The 19278-nt window shown below is 44.1% G+C and overlaps 1 protein-coding gene across 3 annotated transcripts; it reads left to right on the top strand.

Annotated features, from left to right (window-relative positions):
• The first annotated feature begins 1450 nt into the window (after window positions 1-1450).
• On the top strand, window positions 1451-16292 carry LOC308112975 (protein Wnt-2b-A). 3 transcript variants are annotated; one of them, XM_080468828.1, is made up of 7 exons: window positions 1451-1519; window positions 4370-4458; window positions 5785-6011; window positions 8590-8810; window positions 11678-11955; window positions 13066-13330; window positions 14965-16292. In XM_080468828.1, exons 2-7 carry the CDS (start codon window positions 4432-4434, stop codon window positions 15192-15194), a joined length of 1248 nt encoding a protein of 415 aa, XP_080324954.1. In that variant the 5' UTR covers window positions 1451-1519; window positions 4370-4431; the 3' UTR covers window positions 15195-16292. The 3 variants fall into 3 exon arrangements, with proteins under 3 accessions (XP_080324954.1, XP_080324956.1, XP_080324955.1); XM_080468830.1 differs by lacking the exons at window positions 1451-1519; window positions 4370-4458 and adding an exon at window positions 5362-5572; XM_080468829.1 differs by lacking the exons at window positions 1451-1519; window positions 4370-4458 and adding an exon at window positions 5362-5572 and having other exon boundaries at window positions 8590-8822.
• The last annotated feature ends 2986 nt before the right edge of the window (window positions 16293-19278 follow it).

Genomic DNA, 19278 nt, shown 5'->3' with positions numbered 1-19278 from the left:
GACTGGACTTTCCCGGTAAGCATGCTATATCAGTGCTCCTCCTTTGTTTACGTCCATCCATCTGTTTTCATCCATATTGGGATCATGATTCCAGCCAACGCTGAATTGCACGTCTGCACCTGAAGACAATTTAGGGACAGTAGCTCACCAAAGATACGTGTCTTTTTGTTTTGGGAGCAAGTGTGAACAGAGAAAACATATTGTCCATCAAGACCCCGTTTTCAAATAGAACTCAGATCTTCAGAGCTCGCCATTGTAACACCCTCTGGTCCTATGCCTGGTGATATCTCCACTTGACCTGCTCAAAGTACTCTAAACAAATACTCTTATTTCCTTTGTATAGGTTCCATGAATATAATTTGATACGTATGACAGATACTCATACCAGCCCACATTCACAGTGAATCTACAACTTGCGTGAAAATATCTGAGAATCCCACATCGAGTGTGACTTCAAGTCGTCAACTGTGACTGAATCCTAAGATGTGTCCACATTTGGGCATGAATCAACCAAAACCTCGATCTGACTAATTGATCTCTGAATAAACAGACTGTTAAAGATATCACACTTCTCAATGCAGAAGTCCTGAAAAAATGACTGCAACCGAGAGTCGGAGCTCAGATGCAGGAGGAACATTGCGGACTCTGTCCTGACCGTGGGAAAATGGAGCTGAACTGTAAAGTAAAGCTGTCCGTTTACCGGTCGGTCGAAATTCACAGCCTCAAATATGGTCATGAACTGTGGATCGTAAATAGAAAAATGAAATCGCTGCTATTTATTCAGACTGAGAGAAGCAAGTGGAAGTGGTTGGAGGATACCCTCTGCTCGCCTCCCATCAGAGGTCTACTGGGCACCTTCAGCTGCGAGGAGGCCGAGGTCAGGCCAGGACTCGCAGGAGAGATTATTCCTCTCCTTTGGTCTGAGAGCAGAAGTTGTGGGGGTCAGCGATGTCCGGGAGTCTTTGTATACTGCCACTGCAATGAAATGTGGACTAAGAGAAAGAAGATGATGGTGGAAACTGAGTGGATGCGACCTTGACAATTTTAAAGAGATGGTACCTTTTGAACGTTTTTCAACCTTGAGCCGGAAGTGTGTGGTTCTCTACGATTACAGCCTATAATCTTGAGCAACCTTTGATGTAGATAAAGTGCTTCTGAGAAACTTTTTAACTCAACTTCTGTAAAAGCAAAAAAAAATTAAAAAAAAGGTTTCCAGTCTCAGAGCTAAATAGGGATTCTGTCTACTTCAAGATGCTGATTCATTATCAAATCCATTAAAAAAAATAAAAAAATAAATAAAAATATAGATATATATATATATGGCAGTATATAAGACAGAGTTGATCTACTTACTCATCATGCTACCTCAGCTAACCGCCATGTGATCAGCTGCCCATGACCTGCAGTGTACGTCACACAGACAGTTCCCCACTAAAACAGGAACCTGCTCAGCACAAACTCAGTTCCACTCAGTGGGAGCAATGACACTTTGCAATGGAATCAACCAGCATCCATAAAGGTAAATTTAGATTATTTTTTTTTTTGTTGTCTTTAAAATGTCAGCTAAATGTTTTAATGTTGTAAAGAGTTTTATTTAACTGATGTGTGTGTGATCATTATTATTATTTTTTAATTTTTTTTATTATCCATCTGTGTGTGCCATCGTCTAAGTCTATATAATGGAAAGTGTTGGATATCTGTGATGCTGCAGTAGCACCTGCTCGACTGTTTTGTGTGTGATGTTCATGTGTGCGCAGGCTTCAGCATGACGACATGTTTGAGAAACGTGGAACTGACGTGTCATGATCATGCGTGTGGGCATTTTGTGTGTACATGGGAGCGATAAAATCTAGGGACAATCTAACCATAGGATAAGGAAAGAAATTCTTGCAAGTATGCAGAGCTTAGCGGTGTAACGGGCCAACCATGACATAACACCAGGGTACACAGTGTAGCACTGGTAATGGCTGTCTTGGTACGTCTGTGTATGTGTGGCTTGCGGCTCTGACCTCTTCTCTGAAAGCTCGCCTGAAGTTCAACCGTGCTATTGCAAAGCAGTTCGTCTCTGTCGGCAGATCTAAATTTATAAGACAATCACCGACCTGGGTTGCCAGTGTGCTTATGCACACTGTGGTTTGTCTGCCCCTGGAGGACTGTATATTTTTAGGGTCCGTGATGTGTGTGATCTTTCATTGGCTCCACAGGAAATGCTACTGGATTTTCGGATGATTAATAGATAAACAGGCTCTCCAGCCTGATCCTTTACATCCCCGCGGCTACTTAACATCTAAATATTCATCCAGAAATTAAGAAAGCAGAAGTCATTAGGAGGATCCTGTAACCAAAAATGTTTTCTTTTGACCAGAACCAGGATTTTTATTTCGTCAAGTAAAGGTACAATCATTCAGGTCATTAGCTACCCAAAAACACATAGATGAAGATATCTTTATAAAAACAGAAAATAATAATAATGAATGGAGCACCGTCTGGTAATGTTATGGGAAAGAAATGGGACGCAACAGCGAAAATGCTCACATGGAAAGAAAATCACAAAAAGATCATCTTCACGTCAAAATGAAGGGAAAGAATAGCAACACACCTTTTATATTACTCATTGTATTTTAACATTAGGCTTGTTCTGTCGATTCTACCATAGATACGAGTCACGGTCAGATGTTTTTCCAAATGAAAAGTAGGCAACAAATAAAATGTATCATAATTACCATTCATGTCATCCAGCGTCCTCGGGTGGTTTGGGAGGAGATCGAACCAACAGGAAAACAAAGTAGTGAGAAACTGATGCTGTTGTAGAGCCACAGTACAACTAAAAAATAAATATCTGAATAGAACATTGAATTTCAGATGGCAGTTTAGTTCTCAAGCTCTAAGGTTCTGTTTAGTTTGGATTAGGGCTGCACAAAATATCATTTCACAATCGCAACAAGTGACAATACATGTTGCAATAAGTTATGTTTCAACATATTTGGCCAATCAGACGTGTCTGACGTCAGAAAGTGGGTGGAGAAAGTGGGTGGAGAAAGCTTGGCGGGTGCAATCAGATGATCGTGGCAAGAGAAAGAGCACTGTTGCTTTACAGAAACATCATCATCACATACTTTCATCTTAAATCACACCATAGAGAACAAGTGCTTTTACTGTTTAGGATGAGCGCTTGAGATCAGCAGGAGCAGTAGAAACATCAGAAATGCAATACTCCCGATTTCTGCTTATCTTTTTACCCCGTTGAGCGTCTCCAGCTGGGGAACTCACACATGGCTGACAACAGGCTGCCCTCCAGCTGCAGCCTGCCAGTGGATGGGAATACGCACTGAGCTCATCCCTGGGTTGCCTGACTGGTAGCAACCCACAGCATAATCTCCACAGGGGACACATTACTGGTCACTGGTCCAACCGTCAGAAAGGGAGTGCATGACTCTGGCTTGGCTCCGGTTCATTCAGCCTTTTACCTTTCTAACTTCAACTTTCCTGACAGAAATAATCCACAGTAATTATAATGTATCAACACAGAAATCAATTGGATTAGTCCAGTGCCTCTGTAAATCTCACCTTTATCCCTCTGTCACCCCCAGTGCAGCGTTTAAACACAGCAGCCCCGGCCAGTACTTTTCCTCTGAGGAGACGGTTGCCAGATTAGACCCTGGACATCAGGGCAAACTTTTCATCCCACTGACAAGGAGGCACTTGACTCTGTTATTGTTTATGAAGAGAACGCTGGGGTCAACTTCACAGGCTGGGAGGGGGGGGAAAGAGAGAAAGAGAAAGTCTGTTCCAGCTCCAAACCCAAGAGAGAGAGAGGGAGAGAGAGAGAGCATAACTCAGCCATGTTTGTGCTTCCCTAATTCCTTTTGATTTAACAGAAAATTGGGAGCTGAGCTGAAACGCACAAATATTCACCAGAACTTGGCTTCTTTGGCTCACAAGCCTCTACCTAATGTTGTCTTTATGTCCCTGAAAACAATGAAAATGGGTTTCATTCTGACAGCGGGAGCCCGCCTGCTCTAAGCAGAAATACAAATGTTTCTGAAAGGAGCTTAGCTTTAACTGCGGCTTTGGCATAAACACTGGAGCTGTTTTCTCAAGCTATTGATGAAATCGCACTTTGCAACAGCTATTGCTAATTCTAATAGTTTCAATTCCGACAGGGATTTTCCTGATTTGTTTACTTGTTTGTCAGTATTAATGGGGTCAGCTGAATCACCGGCGCGGCTCACAGTCCGATATCACAAACTCACAGAGGCTCAACTCTGGAAAAGAGAAAATGTGTCATTTTATATCAGCAAAGAGTTTTTTTGGAGTTTTTGTGAAAAGTATTTGGATACTTGAAGGTGATTTTCTATTTCATTTTTAGCCATTCGAGCGCCATGAGAAGCGTGGACGGCAGCACAGTGTCAGACCAAGTCTGAAGACAATATGAAGACACACAAACAAACAATCAAGGTGAGGATGGTATGTGGATGTGTGTGTGTGTGTGTGTGTGTGTGTGTGTGTGTGTGTGTGTGTGTGTGTGTGTGTGTGTGTGTGTGTGTGTGTGTGTGTGTGTGTGTGTGTGTGTGTGTGTGTGTGTGTGTGTGTGTGTGTGTGTGTGTGTGTGTGTGTGTGTGTGTGTGTGTGTGTGTGTGCTTTATTCCAGCGCTGTCTCAGCACTCTCTCGCTCTCACATGTGGTTCATATTTAAGCCATAGTGCTGTTCCACTGGACGATTTGTCTCTGTTCTTTCAATCCCACATTCCCTGCCCTTTTTCTCTGACTTTCACTTGTTTAAAAGTTTTACATGCGTGGCTGAAGACATGAAGTTTTACTAACCTGTTTGATAACAGTGACCAATCAGGTCAAAAAACATATAGTGAACAGAGAGTGGTAGTACTATTTTATTATTAGAGGGACAAACTCAAGTGTGAATGCAGTGGTTATTTTTAAAAGGGTGCACAACTACTGAAAATAACAGGATTAATCCCAGAAAACTGCAAAATTAAACACCCCCACACACACATACACAACCCCCGACTAAGCAACATATGAAAATAAATGCATTTTATGTGGCTTAATAGTCGTTTTTTGTTTCCCAAGGTTGTAAAAAAGGCGCCATCATTAGTTATAATAACTCCTGTCTGTGATTTACAGGTGAACTATAGGTGCGTCTCCAAATCAGCACCAGTATCACCCCAGAACCGGCACACCTTTCTTTCTTCATCCATTCTTTTTTAATATCTCCTTCCTAGTCAAACTCTGTAACCCCTGCCTTTGCCCAATGAGCGAGAGGAACTGTCAGCAGCCAGTCCTCCCTCACCCCTCCTCCCCCTCCTCCCAGTTCCCTTTCTCCCCTCTCAGCTCGGACTCTGTCCACTAATAAAGGAGAGGTCCGACAAGAGCATCCGACCCGGCGGAGTCACTCAGTCCTGCATCAAGAAACCTTTGGCTTCACCTCTGATTCGGACTTTAATATCTGTGCCTGTGGGGGGGAACAAACAAACAAAACAAAAACCACAGAGCACACAAATCAAGGATATACGTGTGAGCGTTGGACTGACTGACTTGTTGCTCGCCCCGTCAGGTAAAACCTCAGAGGTACCGAGAGGAGACTTTGTACGCACATGGCACCGAAAGCGCGCGCCTCAGCCTGCTGACAGCTGCGCAACATGGAGCCGCACACTGGATAATGAGGCCTATTTATTTTAACAGAATTCGTATCCAAACTTTTCTTTTCAAGTTAGGGATTTATTTATAAAGTAATTTAGTTTTTTTTTTGTTGTTGTTTTTTTTTAGTTTTGGGGAAATCCGTTTTGGAGACGAAATCAGAGGGAAAAAGTCATGCTGGGGTTGAACAAGATCCTCAGCCTCCGGGCAGCTCGGATTCAGCGCTGCGGTTCGCCGGGAGCCAGACTCACATCCCGGGCTTCTTCGTGCCAGAACCCCGGTGCCAGTTCCAGGATTTATTGTGCGTGTCTGTTGCTGCTGCTGCTCGTGACGCCCCGAGTGGACTCGTCTTGGTGGTGAGTTTGCATCCATCACAGTCCTACCTGCCCGCCAACCTGATTTATTACAGTTTTTTTTTTTTTTTTTTAGAATAAAGTATCAAACTAAAAGTTTTGTCAAAGTCCTTCAACTTTGATATCAATCACATTATTCTCATTATAAGAAAGGGATCTAGTAGCTGTAGACTAAAAGCTATTATGAAAAGACTGTTGGGGATTTTGCTTTTCTTTGGAAACTTTTTGAGTTCATACAGGTCGCAAACTCTTTAACGACTATATTAATAACCATATTCCTTAAACAAAAACAAACCGCATTCGAATTAATTCAGATCCGAGACTTTCCAACAGACAGACAAGGCCATTATGAGGATTTCTTTCATTGAATTTATTGTCACGGACTGACTGTATTGCTGACAGTGCTGCTGATTAAAAAAAAACAAAAAAACTGGCGTCGTTTTAAGAATTGTTTTTTGGGGCTTAATTGAATATTTTAATTGCTATGATCAAACGCATGGGTGTTCATTACAAATACTTTCACATGCAGTTATTCTCCCACGATTGAGTGCACAGCTTGGTGATTTTATGAGGTAATGACCGCAAAAAAAAAAAAAAAAAAAAGTGTTTTTCTGTCATCATTTAATTTCAGCTAATTTTGGCTGGCCTGCTGTGTAGAAATCATTAGGAGTGGAAATCACATAAATTATGAGATTCGAGCTGCATGAAGATTTTTCGGTGTCTAAAATGCCTATTCTTGGTGTCAGTTTGTTGGCCTGCCACGCTGAGCAATAATAATAGAGCGATAAATGTAATTTATGTGCGCGCTGTTGGCGCTGCGCGTGTTCGTCTCAGCTGGAGCCTGCAGAGCAGTCATTAATTCACCAGGTACCACTCTCACACTCACAAATGACTTCACTAAAATACACCCCCCCACACACACCCCCCACCCCTACTCCAACCAAAAGCCAGCCATCTAGAGCATAGGTGAAGGGTTAAAAAATATCTCATTGCCTGTGCAATAACATAAGTGAAAATGTCCATGTGTGTGAGTGTGTTTATAGGAGAAGTGTCTGTGTGTGGGCGGGTGTGGGGGTGATGGAATGCCTAATAGTTTGTGTAGATTAAAAGCAGTTATGGAGAGCAGTGGTGTGTGCATGTGTGGGTGTGTGTGCGCATGTGCATGCTCTGGCTTTGAGGAAAACGTAATGTATGGAGGATACACTACCGATGTTATCGCTGTCTTACTTTATTCTGGGAGGAGAGCACCAACGAGTGATAATATTGACATGAGCAGGTTGGAGGAATAATTGCAGGATGTTATATCCACTTGAAAATTATGTCATTTTTTAAAAAAAAACATGCTGTAAAAGGAAAAAAAAAAACAGCGTACAAGCAGAAACTAATTCATTTTAGTATATTACCTCCACTAAGTCGTTGCAAGCAACATTTTGTACTTATTATCTGCATCTTTAGCAAATTTATCATCAAATTTGAAGAGCAAGCTGAAATGAACTGAGTAAATTATTAGTATTTTTCTTTTGATGCTTCTTTATGATCGAGGATGGATTTAAATTATAACTGAGAGGAACAAAAAGTCAACGTGGCTGCATCATACTAAGTCAGTCCAGTGTCCCTGTTCGTCTCCCACTTGTCTCCCTGTGATCCATGGGAGAGCCGCAGGACTTTATTGCACGTTGTTTTAGACCTGTGGATAATGATTTACTATCCTATAAAGTCCACAAGTCCTCCAGAGAGACAGAGAGAAAATTAAGTGTGAATTGCTGCTCTGGCACTTTCCTTTGATGAGCACTTCGTTCTTTTTCCTCTTCTCTAATCCCTCTCTGGGGAGTATAGAGTCTCCGTCCTCTCACCCGGCCTCATAAAACACGACCACACAGCTACACGTTCCCGGGATTCACGTCGCTGACCCACCAAAGCCCTGCAGCAACCAGGCTGCGAGACCTCTCTCGCACGTGAAGCACTCTGCAATACGAGCTTACTTTGTGCCATCTCCTTGCATTTAGCGTGATAAGATACTGTAGCAGTCTATTTTATTGGGGATTTAGAGGAGGAGAAAAAAAGGATGGGGAGAAGCGGAGAGCAGAACTGTGAGTAAGATGAGAGCAGTCAGGCAAAAGACAGAGAGGAGTAAAGTGAGTAAATGGGTTCTGAGTTTGACAGGGTTATTGGAGGCCCCAGACATTGGGCCCTGATTTGTGACAACGTGATTTCGACAATCTCATTGGGAACCATTTAAACACACGCAGGTCCTGTGGGGAGAGGTTAAGTGCTTATTTATTTAGAGAGTGGAGTAAATGGTTTCCACCCCCCCCCCCCCCCCCCCCCCCCCTCCACTGGCAAACCTTAAACTGTTAAGTGTAGTGAACTCTGACTCACAGAGGAGTGTTACTGCAGCTCTCCTTCATGCCACTCACCACCTATGAGAGTGTGTGTATACATTGGACTTACGGTGTGTGCAGAATAATCTGCTCACAACATTGGATCTGTCATTGCTTCCTACAGAACTACTGTATAAATGGATCCTTCTGCCGGACCCAGCTGAACGTTTCTTGCGTTGTTGTTTTTTTGGCGCCCTCAGGTACATCGGCGCATTAGGGGCCCGTGTAATCTGCGATAACATCCCCGGGTTGGTGAACAAGCAGCGGCAACTCTGCCAGCGTCACCCCGACATCATGCAGGCCATCGGCGAGGGAACCAAAGAGTGGATCAGAGAGTGCCAGCACCAGTTCAGACACCATCGCTGGAACTGCAGCACGCTGGATCGAGACCACACCGTCTTCGGACGTGTCCTGCTGCGGAGTAAGTGTATATGTATGTACGAGTATGTTAGAGTCCCATTTCTCATTCTCACTTTTCTTCTTCACGTCTACCCTCTTATCTCTGACTTCTCTTTGACGTCCTCACTCTGTTTTTCTCCCGTCTTTCTTTCTCTACGCATGTTGCGCTTCATGTTTATAGTCGCTAATGGTCTGTTGCAATGCCTTATGCCTCGTCAATAAACACACGGGCTTCGAGACGTGGGTTTGTCGTCATTTTGTTTTTCCACTCCTGCCAGACCTCTCGGTTTTGTAACACAAGCCATGCACATACATACACAGGCGCACATGCATGTTCACACACATATTTTGGCTTATGTAGACAGGAACATGCCTACTTTGTCCTTTGTATAAATTAAAGAAGTCGGTGCACTTGCAGCTATGAAATACAACAGACATGGACAGTAGTTCATTAGACAGTAGACAGTTGCAGTAGTGTACTGAAGTATCTTGATAATTGCCTTGAAAGATTAAATGATAGCAGCGACAGAGAGGTGGAAATCAGACCATATTCATTAATAGACTCAGATGCACGACAAAAAAACAACAACTCTTTACTCAGAAGTACACACAGATTTCTGACTGGTTAGTCAGATCTGTCTTCTCGAGGTGAACATGAGTCAAGAATTCCTCGGCCATGACACTGAAAGCCAAATTGCCCCTCATGGTGTGCAGCGATTGGTGTGTGAATCAGTGAATGTGTCTGGTGGCGCAGTGAGACGGCTAAAGTCTCAATGTGCTCTATGCATGAAAGTCTTTTTACCATCTACTGCACCTGCACCTGTGATTATGATAGCTGTGAGCGAGGTATTCTACTAAATGCTTCATTTGCTGCTGTTTATTGTCGTGTTTGGGTCCAGGTTAGACAAACACCTCAATTGTCTCCTCAAAGTCCGTTTTGGACGTCATTAGCTCTCCATGCCTTGTTCCTCCAGCCATCCCAAGCATGTGCGGGGGCCGACGATGCACGGGGGGGAAAAAAAGTCGCAGATATAGAGATAGAGCGCCTGTGTGTGAAGGGCCGCAGAGAGGAATAAACAGTAATGTAGATGTAAATATTTAGAGAGATATTCTCACTGTCAGGCAAACAGCACAGGTTTGAGGGATGACAAGCCGCGCTCACCTCAGTCCTCTCCCACACACGCCCCCATCACCTCAACTCACGGTGAAAGTGGAACACTGCTGAGAACCCAAAACAGTCGGGCTGGATGTGTTTTAGCTCACTCCACATTTCATAATAACAAATAATCTCTTCGCAGGAACATGGAAGGAAGCTTTGGAAGAAACAGGGGCCGAGCAATAAAAAATGCATTTAACATCTTCTTATCAGGGAATCTAGAAGCTTGTGGAGGTCTGTACGGTGCTGCAGAGACCGACATGCTTTCACACGTTGGGTCGGATACGCATGATTTGCACAATTCATACACGTTGTGCAGCAGGATTAAAATATGTCAATCAGAATTTACATGGGAATGTTACATGACATTGACAATCATCAGTAAAAAGTGCGTTGGCAGCCACTCATTTTGGGCCTGTGCTAAAAGAAAGCAGGGTGCTACAGTGGAATCACTCGATCAAGAAAGGACACATGCTCTGAGATTAATTTAGATTCATCATATATATTTGGTTTATGGCGACAGATCAAATCAGTCTGAATGCCGCTGACAGTTGTCTCAGAAAGAGCATCCACCATAAAGCAACTGCCAAGCTGAACATGTGGATCAGGATCTGCTGTGAAAGCAAACAGCTGAACAGCTATCACTCTAATACTGAAGTAGCATCAAGCTTATAAGAGGATGTTGGCTGGTTCGATTCCCACTGCTGACAGGGAGGGATAGGGTTAGTGAGGAAGGCATCCGCTACAACACAAATCAAACGAACCCAGAAGGGAGCAGCTGAAACACATTTAGATATTGATGTTTGGTAAATAGTGGTTGTTGATGTGGCTTTCTGGTGGCACGAGACGACACATGGTTACCAAAAACATACAGATCCAATGATCTCGAGCTTGTCTAATTCCTGGACCACAAACATTACAAGGCTTGAATGCCTGTAAAAGTGTGTTGACTCAGAAGGGCCAACTGGCAGGTTTATATTGAACCAGACCAACTTCCTTTTGTTGTCAGTTTTCTAAAGTTGGAAAAGCTTGAGTGTTTCCAAATTTGAGGACGGAGTCACGAAGTGAAAATCCTTTATGTTTGCTGGTTCGACGAAGTGAAGAGATTAGGAGTGACCGGTTTGTAATGTTTCTTCCCACCGTGTGTTTTTTTTTTTTTTTTTGAAGGGGGTGGGGTGGGGGGTGGGGGGGTGTCATTCCCAAAGGCGCTGCAAAAAGCAACTGTGACCAAACGCTGTATCTAATTCTCCCAGCGTCTTCGTCCACACAATAGATGAGTCATATTCTAAGGAAATAAAGAGAGCCGAAAAGAACAGATGAGCAATGGCCGATAATGCTGTCATGACATCACCCTGGTGCTGATAAATGGGGTATCACTGTGTCTGTATTTAAACAATTTATGTGAGCAGAGGAGAGCCCCGCAGCCAGGATTATTTCCACGATAATATCTAAACAGAGCGGGTCTACGATCCACATCAGGCCTGATATCCTCCGTCAGCTGCACCTTCATGTCCCGATGGCTCACACCCAGGCCTCGTCATGGCATTATGTGAATCTGTGTATGCATGACAACCATGTGGGCTACACACCCTCCAGTCTTTGGCTCTTAGAAAGTCTGCAAGCAACTGCAGCCTTTGTACCGAGGAGTGTAGTGTGTCACTTTAACCTCTGCCTCCATCTCACACCTGTTTCTTTCCCCATCCTGTGCCTCTGCTCCCGTCTCTCCCTCTCAGGCAGCCGTGAGGCGGCTTTCGTCTACGCCATCTCCTCGGCGGGAGTGGTGTACGCACTCACTCGCGCCTGCAGCCAGGGGGAGCTGAAGATGTGCAACTGCGACCCTCACAAGCGTGGACGAGCGAGTGACGAGAAAGGGGAATTTGACTGGGGCGGCTGCAGTGACAACATCAACTATGGGATCAAGTTTGCCAAAGCTTTCATAGACGCCAAAGAGAGAACGGTCCGAGACGCTCGGGCACTCATGAACTTACACAACAATCGATGTGGCAGAACAGTAAGTGCCTGATTACTATATAGGTATGAACATCTTCAATTACGTTGCTATTTGATGACAGAACAAATTTCTAAATGGAATTACGAGCTAATAAATGGAGGTTCCAGTTTAATTTGATAAATCAACCACCGGATTTGATCTATTTAATTTATTTCGCCATTATTTTATCAGGTCAAACTTGGAAAAAGTTCTTATTTGTAAGGACTTGGCGGCTGAGAGGAGGCACGAAGAAAAACATAGAAACAAATGTATACATACAAATATTGTGACACAATTGTATAAGAAAAAGTAGTATTTACTATGCTAACATACTAAGAAACAAATCGATAACGGCTTTACTTCTTATTTCGGTTTTCTGCTGCAAATGACTGAAATCGTCTGCAACAGAAATACCGTGGAACAACATCTGCGACACAAATACCATACAACCAATAATGACTAATAATGTCATCTTTTTTTATTGGTTTTATTGTATTTGTGGGATAAATGTAAAGTTTTGAGTTCGGTTGAAACGATTTGCAGCAGAAAACTGAAATGGGAAGCAACCGAAGAAGGTACAGGCTTTAGGTGTGACCAGACTGATGAAGGTGGACTGCGATTTGTGTTTTGAATATTGAGAATTGACTGTTGATATGGAATTTTCCCCAACAAGAGTTTTATATATGAAATAAAACCAGAGACTTTGTCTGCGCGCGTGAAGAGTGGACGAGTTTATCAGGGAATACAGGCAGTAATGGCGAGTGCTGAATGGCTCTCCAGTCACAGAGCGTATAGAAGCATGTTAAATAACATCCAGCTTGTGAAGGAGAGGTTTTGAGGCAGATCTGTAGATTACATTACCATAATCTAAGACTGTCTGAGAAGTTGTTTGGCGGACTGTGTAAAGGAGAATTTACGGCTCATATTCAAAAGAATGCTTTTCATCTGAAGTCTCCCTGCACTTTGACTGAATCTCCGATCCATCCATCCATCCATCCATCCATCCATCCATCCATCACTACCACAGTTTCATTGAAGGAGGAATTATACTCTCACAAACCTTTTGGAGAAAAAAAACTATCATAAGAATTTAAAGGACAGGCTAAATTAACAAAACCTCTCTGGGTTTAGGCGGTGAAGCGTTTCATGAAGCTGGAGTGTAAATGTCATGGCGTGAGCGGCTCCTGCGCGCTGCGGACATGTTGGATGGCCATGTCAGACTTCAGGAAGACCGGCGACTACTTGAGGAGGAAATACAACGGGGCCATCGAGGTGACCATGAATCAGGACGGGACAGGTTTCGCTGTGGCCAACAAAGCCTTCAGGAAGGCCACCAAGAATGACCTGGTCTACTTTGAAAACTCTCCGGATTACTGCCTGCAAGACAAATCAGCAGGTAAGAGAGTGGAGGAAGAGAGGACGAGGGGACACTGAAAGACGGGGGGGGGGGGGGTTCTCATGGATGTTGATGGATGGCCCCGACTGTGTTGTGTTTTAGGAGTGTTGTGTGTATGTTCATGCATGACTGTGTGTGTGTGTGTGTGTGTGTGTGTGTGTGTGTGTGTGTGTGTGTGTGTGTGTGTGTGTGTGTGTGTGTGTGTGTGTGTGTGTGTGTGTGTGTGTGTGTGTGTGTGTGTGTGTGTGTGTGTAATGGTGGTCAGATAACACAGCAGGCCTCCCGTGTGATGTCTGTGGAAGCTAATATCCTTGTTCCCTGGGGACATTGGTCCCTCTGTGACCACCTGACCTCTGTCAGTCTCTGTCAACACACACACATAAAAACACAACCCTGATGGTCAGTGGACGTTTTCATCAACATTGATACAGCGCGGCTAATCAAATATGGATGATCCTAATCGATTGGGAAAGCTGTTAGACATTTTCTTTTGGGGATATTTGACTAGAACACCTCCCATCACTGTCCAGGTCTTCCTCCTTTTGTCACCCCCCCCCCTCCCTTCTCACCTTCACAGTGGAATCCACAGCCTGGGGACACAAGCAGCTAATTTAGAAAAAAAAAAAAATCACCTCTTTCTGTCTGTCACAGTCTCTCTCCCTCTCTGTCTGTCTGAACTAAGCGTAGCTGGAGGGCAGAGTGGGCCTCAGAGTGTGAGAGCCTGTCTGTCTGTCACGCTCCACTGTCCATTTAACCCTCACACACACATATACACACAAACACACACACACAGAGTGGCTTCAAAGGGAGCAGCGGCTTGGGAAAGGCAGTGTAACTATAGGCCACTCTACCAACACTGCATAGTTGTGTGTGTGGGTCTGTTGTTCTACGGGCAGCTTGTTGTGATAGGTAGCAGTTCAGACGGGGAGCTTCTCACACTAAACATGAGCTCTAATCTCTGTGGGGAATGACATTCACATAAGACACCGAAAACATGCCACGGCATTAGGTAATGAGCACTGATTAGCATTATACAGCCAAACAACACCCAACCGAACCACGAGCTCCAATGCAAACTGAAGATTATATGGTATTATTTATCATAATTGTCTGTCATTCTGCCTCTATGTGGCACTTCTTAGACTGAAGCTTAGAGGCAAACAGGTCAGTCAGTAGGAACAAACCTGCAGCAACACAACGGGGACGCCGTCATCGTTCTGTGGAATACAACTTGAATGCCAGGCGAAATTGTCTGTTTGGCAAATTTACAAATGCTTCTTATCGCTTGCATTTAAAAAGTCATCAGTGTAAACTGGTGACACAGTGTAGTGGCCGTCAATAAGTACTGCAACCGATATACCACATAAACACAAATTGCTGCAGTGTTTAGAATACGGATGGGTGTCCCAGTTATATATATATTAACCTTTCTATGCAACAATACTACATACTATAGTTCTCTGTTGGTTCAGTTTAAATGAATATACAGTAGGTTGAATAGTTTGATCACTTGGCTCTAATAAACTTTGCAAATTAATCAGTCACTACGTGTTGAAGATGTTTTTGCACTTTAGGCTCAAAAATTGATTGTTAAAGCTATTTCAGTTTCTAACAGTTTATTGTTCTTTGCGCAGGTTCCCTCGGCACGGCCGGACGCGTCTGCAACCGGACGTCACGTGGGACGGACGGCTGTGAGGTCATGTGCTGCGGCCGCGGGTACGACACCACCCGAGTGAAGCAGATCACCAAGTGCGAGTGCAAGTTCAAATGGTGCTGCGCTGTGGAGTGTAACGACTGCGAGGAGGCTGTGGACATACATACGTGCAAGGCCCCGAAACGAGCAGAATGGCTGGACCAGACCTGAGGACGCCCTCCCACACCACTTTTTTTTTTTTTTTTTTTGCTCCCTGCAATGCGACCCCATCCCTTTCCCCTTTGCAGGACATCCTGTGGAACATGGCATTCTGGGAAAGTTTGTCCAAAAAAAAAAGTGCACTGCGTCTCCGGCCTCCACTCCCTCCACACGGCTCAACTTATTGCATGGCTTTTGTACCCGTCTGTGAAAGCACTACGATCTACAGTCCCCACCAATATGAACGAATGCCCGCCGGCCCCCCGTGTGTGAACGGCCCTGTAGCCGCACCGCAGGGATCAGATGAACAGGGATAACAGTGATGCTCATGGGGGGTCCCAGCGGACGAGGATTTTCCTTAACGTCAGTCCAGATGACTGTTTTTCTAGGGTTAAAAAAATGGTTTTCTCCTTCCATGATGCTTTAAAGACATGTTTTTACATTACCTGAGCCTTTCAAACATATCCAGTATTATTGCAACAACATCATATACTCACCTAATTTTGTTTAATTTGTTTTTTGTGGGGGAATTACATTTTTATCTACCAAAAAGAGTACTTTGGGTGGACATTGGGAGTAGCTTGGTAAGTGCAATTTCAGAAGTGGACATCTAAGCCTGTGTTTGGTTCTGTGTGGCTAAACCAGAGTCCGGGCAAAGGACTACCAGAGGACGAGGAGATAGACACCAGATGGAAAAAAAAAAAAAAAATAGACGGATACGTCATTGGAACGTTGACTGCAACTGTAAAAGGAGAAAAAAAAATGTTGAAAGTGATTTATTTAAATTGTGAGGTGTTGTTTCATTTCTCATCTGTGTATGAGACTGCACTACATTGGCTGCCACTATTAGAGAGAGGAGTACTCCCTCTGCTGTGATTATACGGTGTGCTGTTGCTTCCAGCGTATGACATGACAAACTACTGCTGGCGAATGGAGAAAGAAAGACCTATATTCACAACATGAGACGGATCCGAGTTCTCCTGCTCTCCAGCTTGCTTGTATAACATTGTGTATATTGCCTTATCTAAACAGATGTCATATGAAATATACGGTGCTTTAGTATGACACTCGAATCTTTGTTTTTTGTTCCGACAAACAAACATTTGGTGGAAAAATCAGTCTCCTGTGCATTGCTGTCATGGCCAGCCATGCTTCTGCCATTGTGTTCACACACACACACACACACACACACACACACACGAGCTGACAGACACTGGAGCACTAATAATACGAAATATATCAGCAACAAAGGCTGATGTTGTGTGGATCAGGGCGGGGTGTGTTATATCAGTCAAGGGGAGGGAAGTGTTTGATTAAAGGTCCAGCCTAAACCCCAACCCCTGCTGGGCCGATCCCAGCCCTCACTATGTGGAATTCCAGGTGGGTCCCAGGCTAATGACTAGATGGCTGTAATTACCCGGGGCTGTTGATAGCTTGGTGATTGGACATGGTCGTGCCACAGAGGACCCAGTGTGGGCTCCTGCTGGGACCACATTTAATCAAAGGCTTCTTGGCCGGCTTATCAAAGAGAATACTTTCCAGCAATCTTCTGTGCCTCAGCCCCCTCCGTTCCCCAGACTCTCAGCCCAATTCAGTCTGCGTTATATTAGAGTCCAGAGGCTCCTGATAACCTGAATTCTACTAGATATCACATACGCCAGTGTAATATCAAGAGAAAACACACCGCAGCAAACCTGTACTGATGTTTTTACCATTTCAGTAAAGTTTAAAGACAGCATGCTGTGTCGGAGACTAGATCATATCTACATCAGGACACAGGAGTCGAAAACAAACAGAAGATGAAATCAAGTCACTCTACTGCATTTTATCACCTGTATTAGTCCATTCATGATTCACCTCTCAGCCTACAAACTTCATTGACAGTTAAAGAAAAAAAAATCCATCAACATAATAGAAGTGGTCTTTTAATAGCCCTGGGAGGCCAATATCGTTAGATAAGATAAGCTTTATTGTACCTCAGGGTAATACTATCAAGCCGTTCCAGTCACTGAGACTATTCTAGTGCCAGTGTCCTGTGGCAGCGTGTATCTGTGTCCTGGATGCCAGGCTGAGAGCATTCCTCTTGAACAGTATCACCAGCAAATCATTAGTCTGGCTGGCAGCATTAGAGGCAAAGAAGAGGAGAAAAATCTACTGACCCACAAAGTGTTTCGACAATAGTTTATAATTTTGATCCTCCCGTTGTATGTTTAACCATCAGCAGCCTCCGAAAGCTCATTAAAATTAAATGGAAAGTAAATTTGTACCCAGTTTCGGTAATATTATGTTATAATGGCCATCGTGTGTGTGTGCTATCTTGTTTTGACCTCCATACAAAGATTTTTAGAACATTGTACCTGCTTCTCTCTATTCAAATATGCAAGCTGTGTTGTCATGTTACCAGGCTGGTTGCCAGGTTGACATTTTTCACACCAAAAGAAACAATAATTAAAGCTTCAAAATGGGATCCGAATTGCCCAAAAAGAAAAATTCTATCCATTCATCTTCTTTACTGCCACATCCTGTTTAGGGTTGCATGTCACTGGAGCCAATCCCAGCTATGAGCGAGAGTAAAGTACACCCGAACATCGAATTCTTTTTAGTAACTTAAAGGGTAGGTAGTATAATTTGAACATTTCCAGAATTTTCTGTATTTCTTATTGAAAAGTAAACGTTGCCACAAATACATCCACTATAAATTTTCTCAAAAGTTGACTTTAAAAAGAAAAAAGAAAAAAAAGAAACAACACTTGTTCTATATTCTCTCCTTTACACCCTCCACCTGTGTCTCAGCACTAACCGTCACAAAGATTTATCGACCTTGTGTCCAGGCTGTAATGCATGTCAGCCTCCTCGCCAAATAACAACAAGCCTGAAAGCAGAGAATGGACTTCACTCCGATTACATACACATCCATCCACGCAGGGACACACATACTGGAAGGACATGGACAGGACTACGTCCACCATCTCGTCTTTTGGAGAGAGAGAGAGAGCAACTGCAACGTATATCCTCAAATCAAGACCTGACTGTGATTTACAAACAACAAGGGGGAGGAGAAAGGAGACAAGGAGTTGAATGGGCAGATGTAGAGGAGATAGAAACGTATAGTGTTACTTGCGGGCATGTTTATCAGCTGATCGTAATCAGAGCAGAACCACATTCCCCACAATTCATCATCGTTACCTTGCGCATCCCTCTGACTGTCTCCCTTCCACCGCTCTCCTACGGGGCAGACGCCTTTTGGTGAAACTCTAAGCTGGGGTTCCACCTCGGGGTGGTCCGGGTGTCAGCCATGCGATCTGTTATGCACACATATTCACATGTACATACCTGCAGGCCAGGACAACAACCCCCACCCCCCACCCCTCTCAATCCTCTCCGTGCCCCCTGAACTCACCCATCACCTGTCTGGTAAAACCTCAGCATGTTAGTGAACCTTTCTCTTCCATCACTCACTGCTCATGACCAGAAAGAGCATGTGTGTGTGTGTGTGTGTGTGTGTGTGTGTGTGTGTGTGTGTGTGTGTGTGTGTGTGTGTGTGTGTGTGTGTGTGTGGGATGAGTTTATCCCCTCGGGCCAGATGGACCTTACACATTTTTTTTTTTTTTTTTTAAACTGGTTGAAACAAGAATTTGGGGTCAGGGGTGACAGAAGTTTAGGCGTATCATCAGGGTACCTTCAGCATTATGAATGACCACTGCTGAAACCGCCCGAACATCAAGCGCTCGCTTCCTGTCGCAAAGCTCACGGCCGCGGCCAGCCAGCGATGAGCTCTTCAGAAGAACACCTGCTTTGCTGGATTAAAATCTGGCCTACAGTGAGCTGTCTCCACTGTCAACCCCGCCATTCGTCTTTCATCCTCCTGCTCTGCCTCTGGGTGATGAGGTGGGTGTCAGGCATCCGGCATTAGGTCGGTATAGCACTGCTGCAAACAGGTTTGGCTCGGGAGGCTGTGGGAGCAGCAGGAGGTGCAGATTTGTTAGGGAGCTCAAACTAATATTTACGTGACCTGCCAACCGGAGGAGCGTAGAGACGGCGAGAGAGAGAGAGAGAGAGAGAGAGAGAGAGAGAGAGAGAGAGAAGGTATGGGTAT

Source organism: Lipophrys pholis (genome assembly GCF_963383615.2).
Source record: "Lipophrys pholis genome assembly, chromosome: 8".
Classification (NCBI taxonomy): Eukaryota; Metazoa; Chordata; class Actinopteri; order Blenniiformes; family Blenniidae; genus Lipophrys; species Lipophrys pholis.
This window is presented reverse-complemented; position numbering and strand designations above follow the sequence as displayed.

Excerpts from the sequence above, each read along its gene's own strand:
- LOC308112975 (XM_080468828.1), top strand. The coding sequence starts at position 4,432 with ATGAAGACACACAAACAAACAATCAAG. Across the intron at positions 4,459-5,784 it reads CACACAAACAAACAATCAAG|TTTTGGGGAAATCCGTTTTG; the intron begins GTGAGGATGGTA and ends GTTTTTTTTTAG. Across the intron at positions 8,811-11,677 it reads CGGACGTGTCCTGCTGCGGA|GCAGCCGTGAGGCGGCTTTC; the intron begins GTAAGTGTATAT and ends TCTCCCTCTCAG.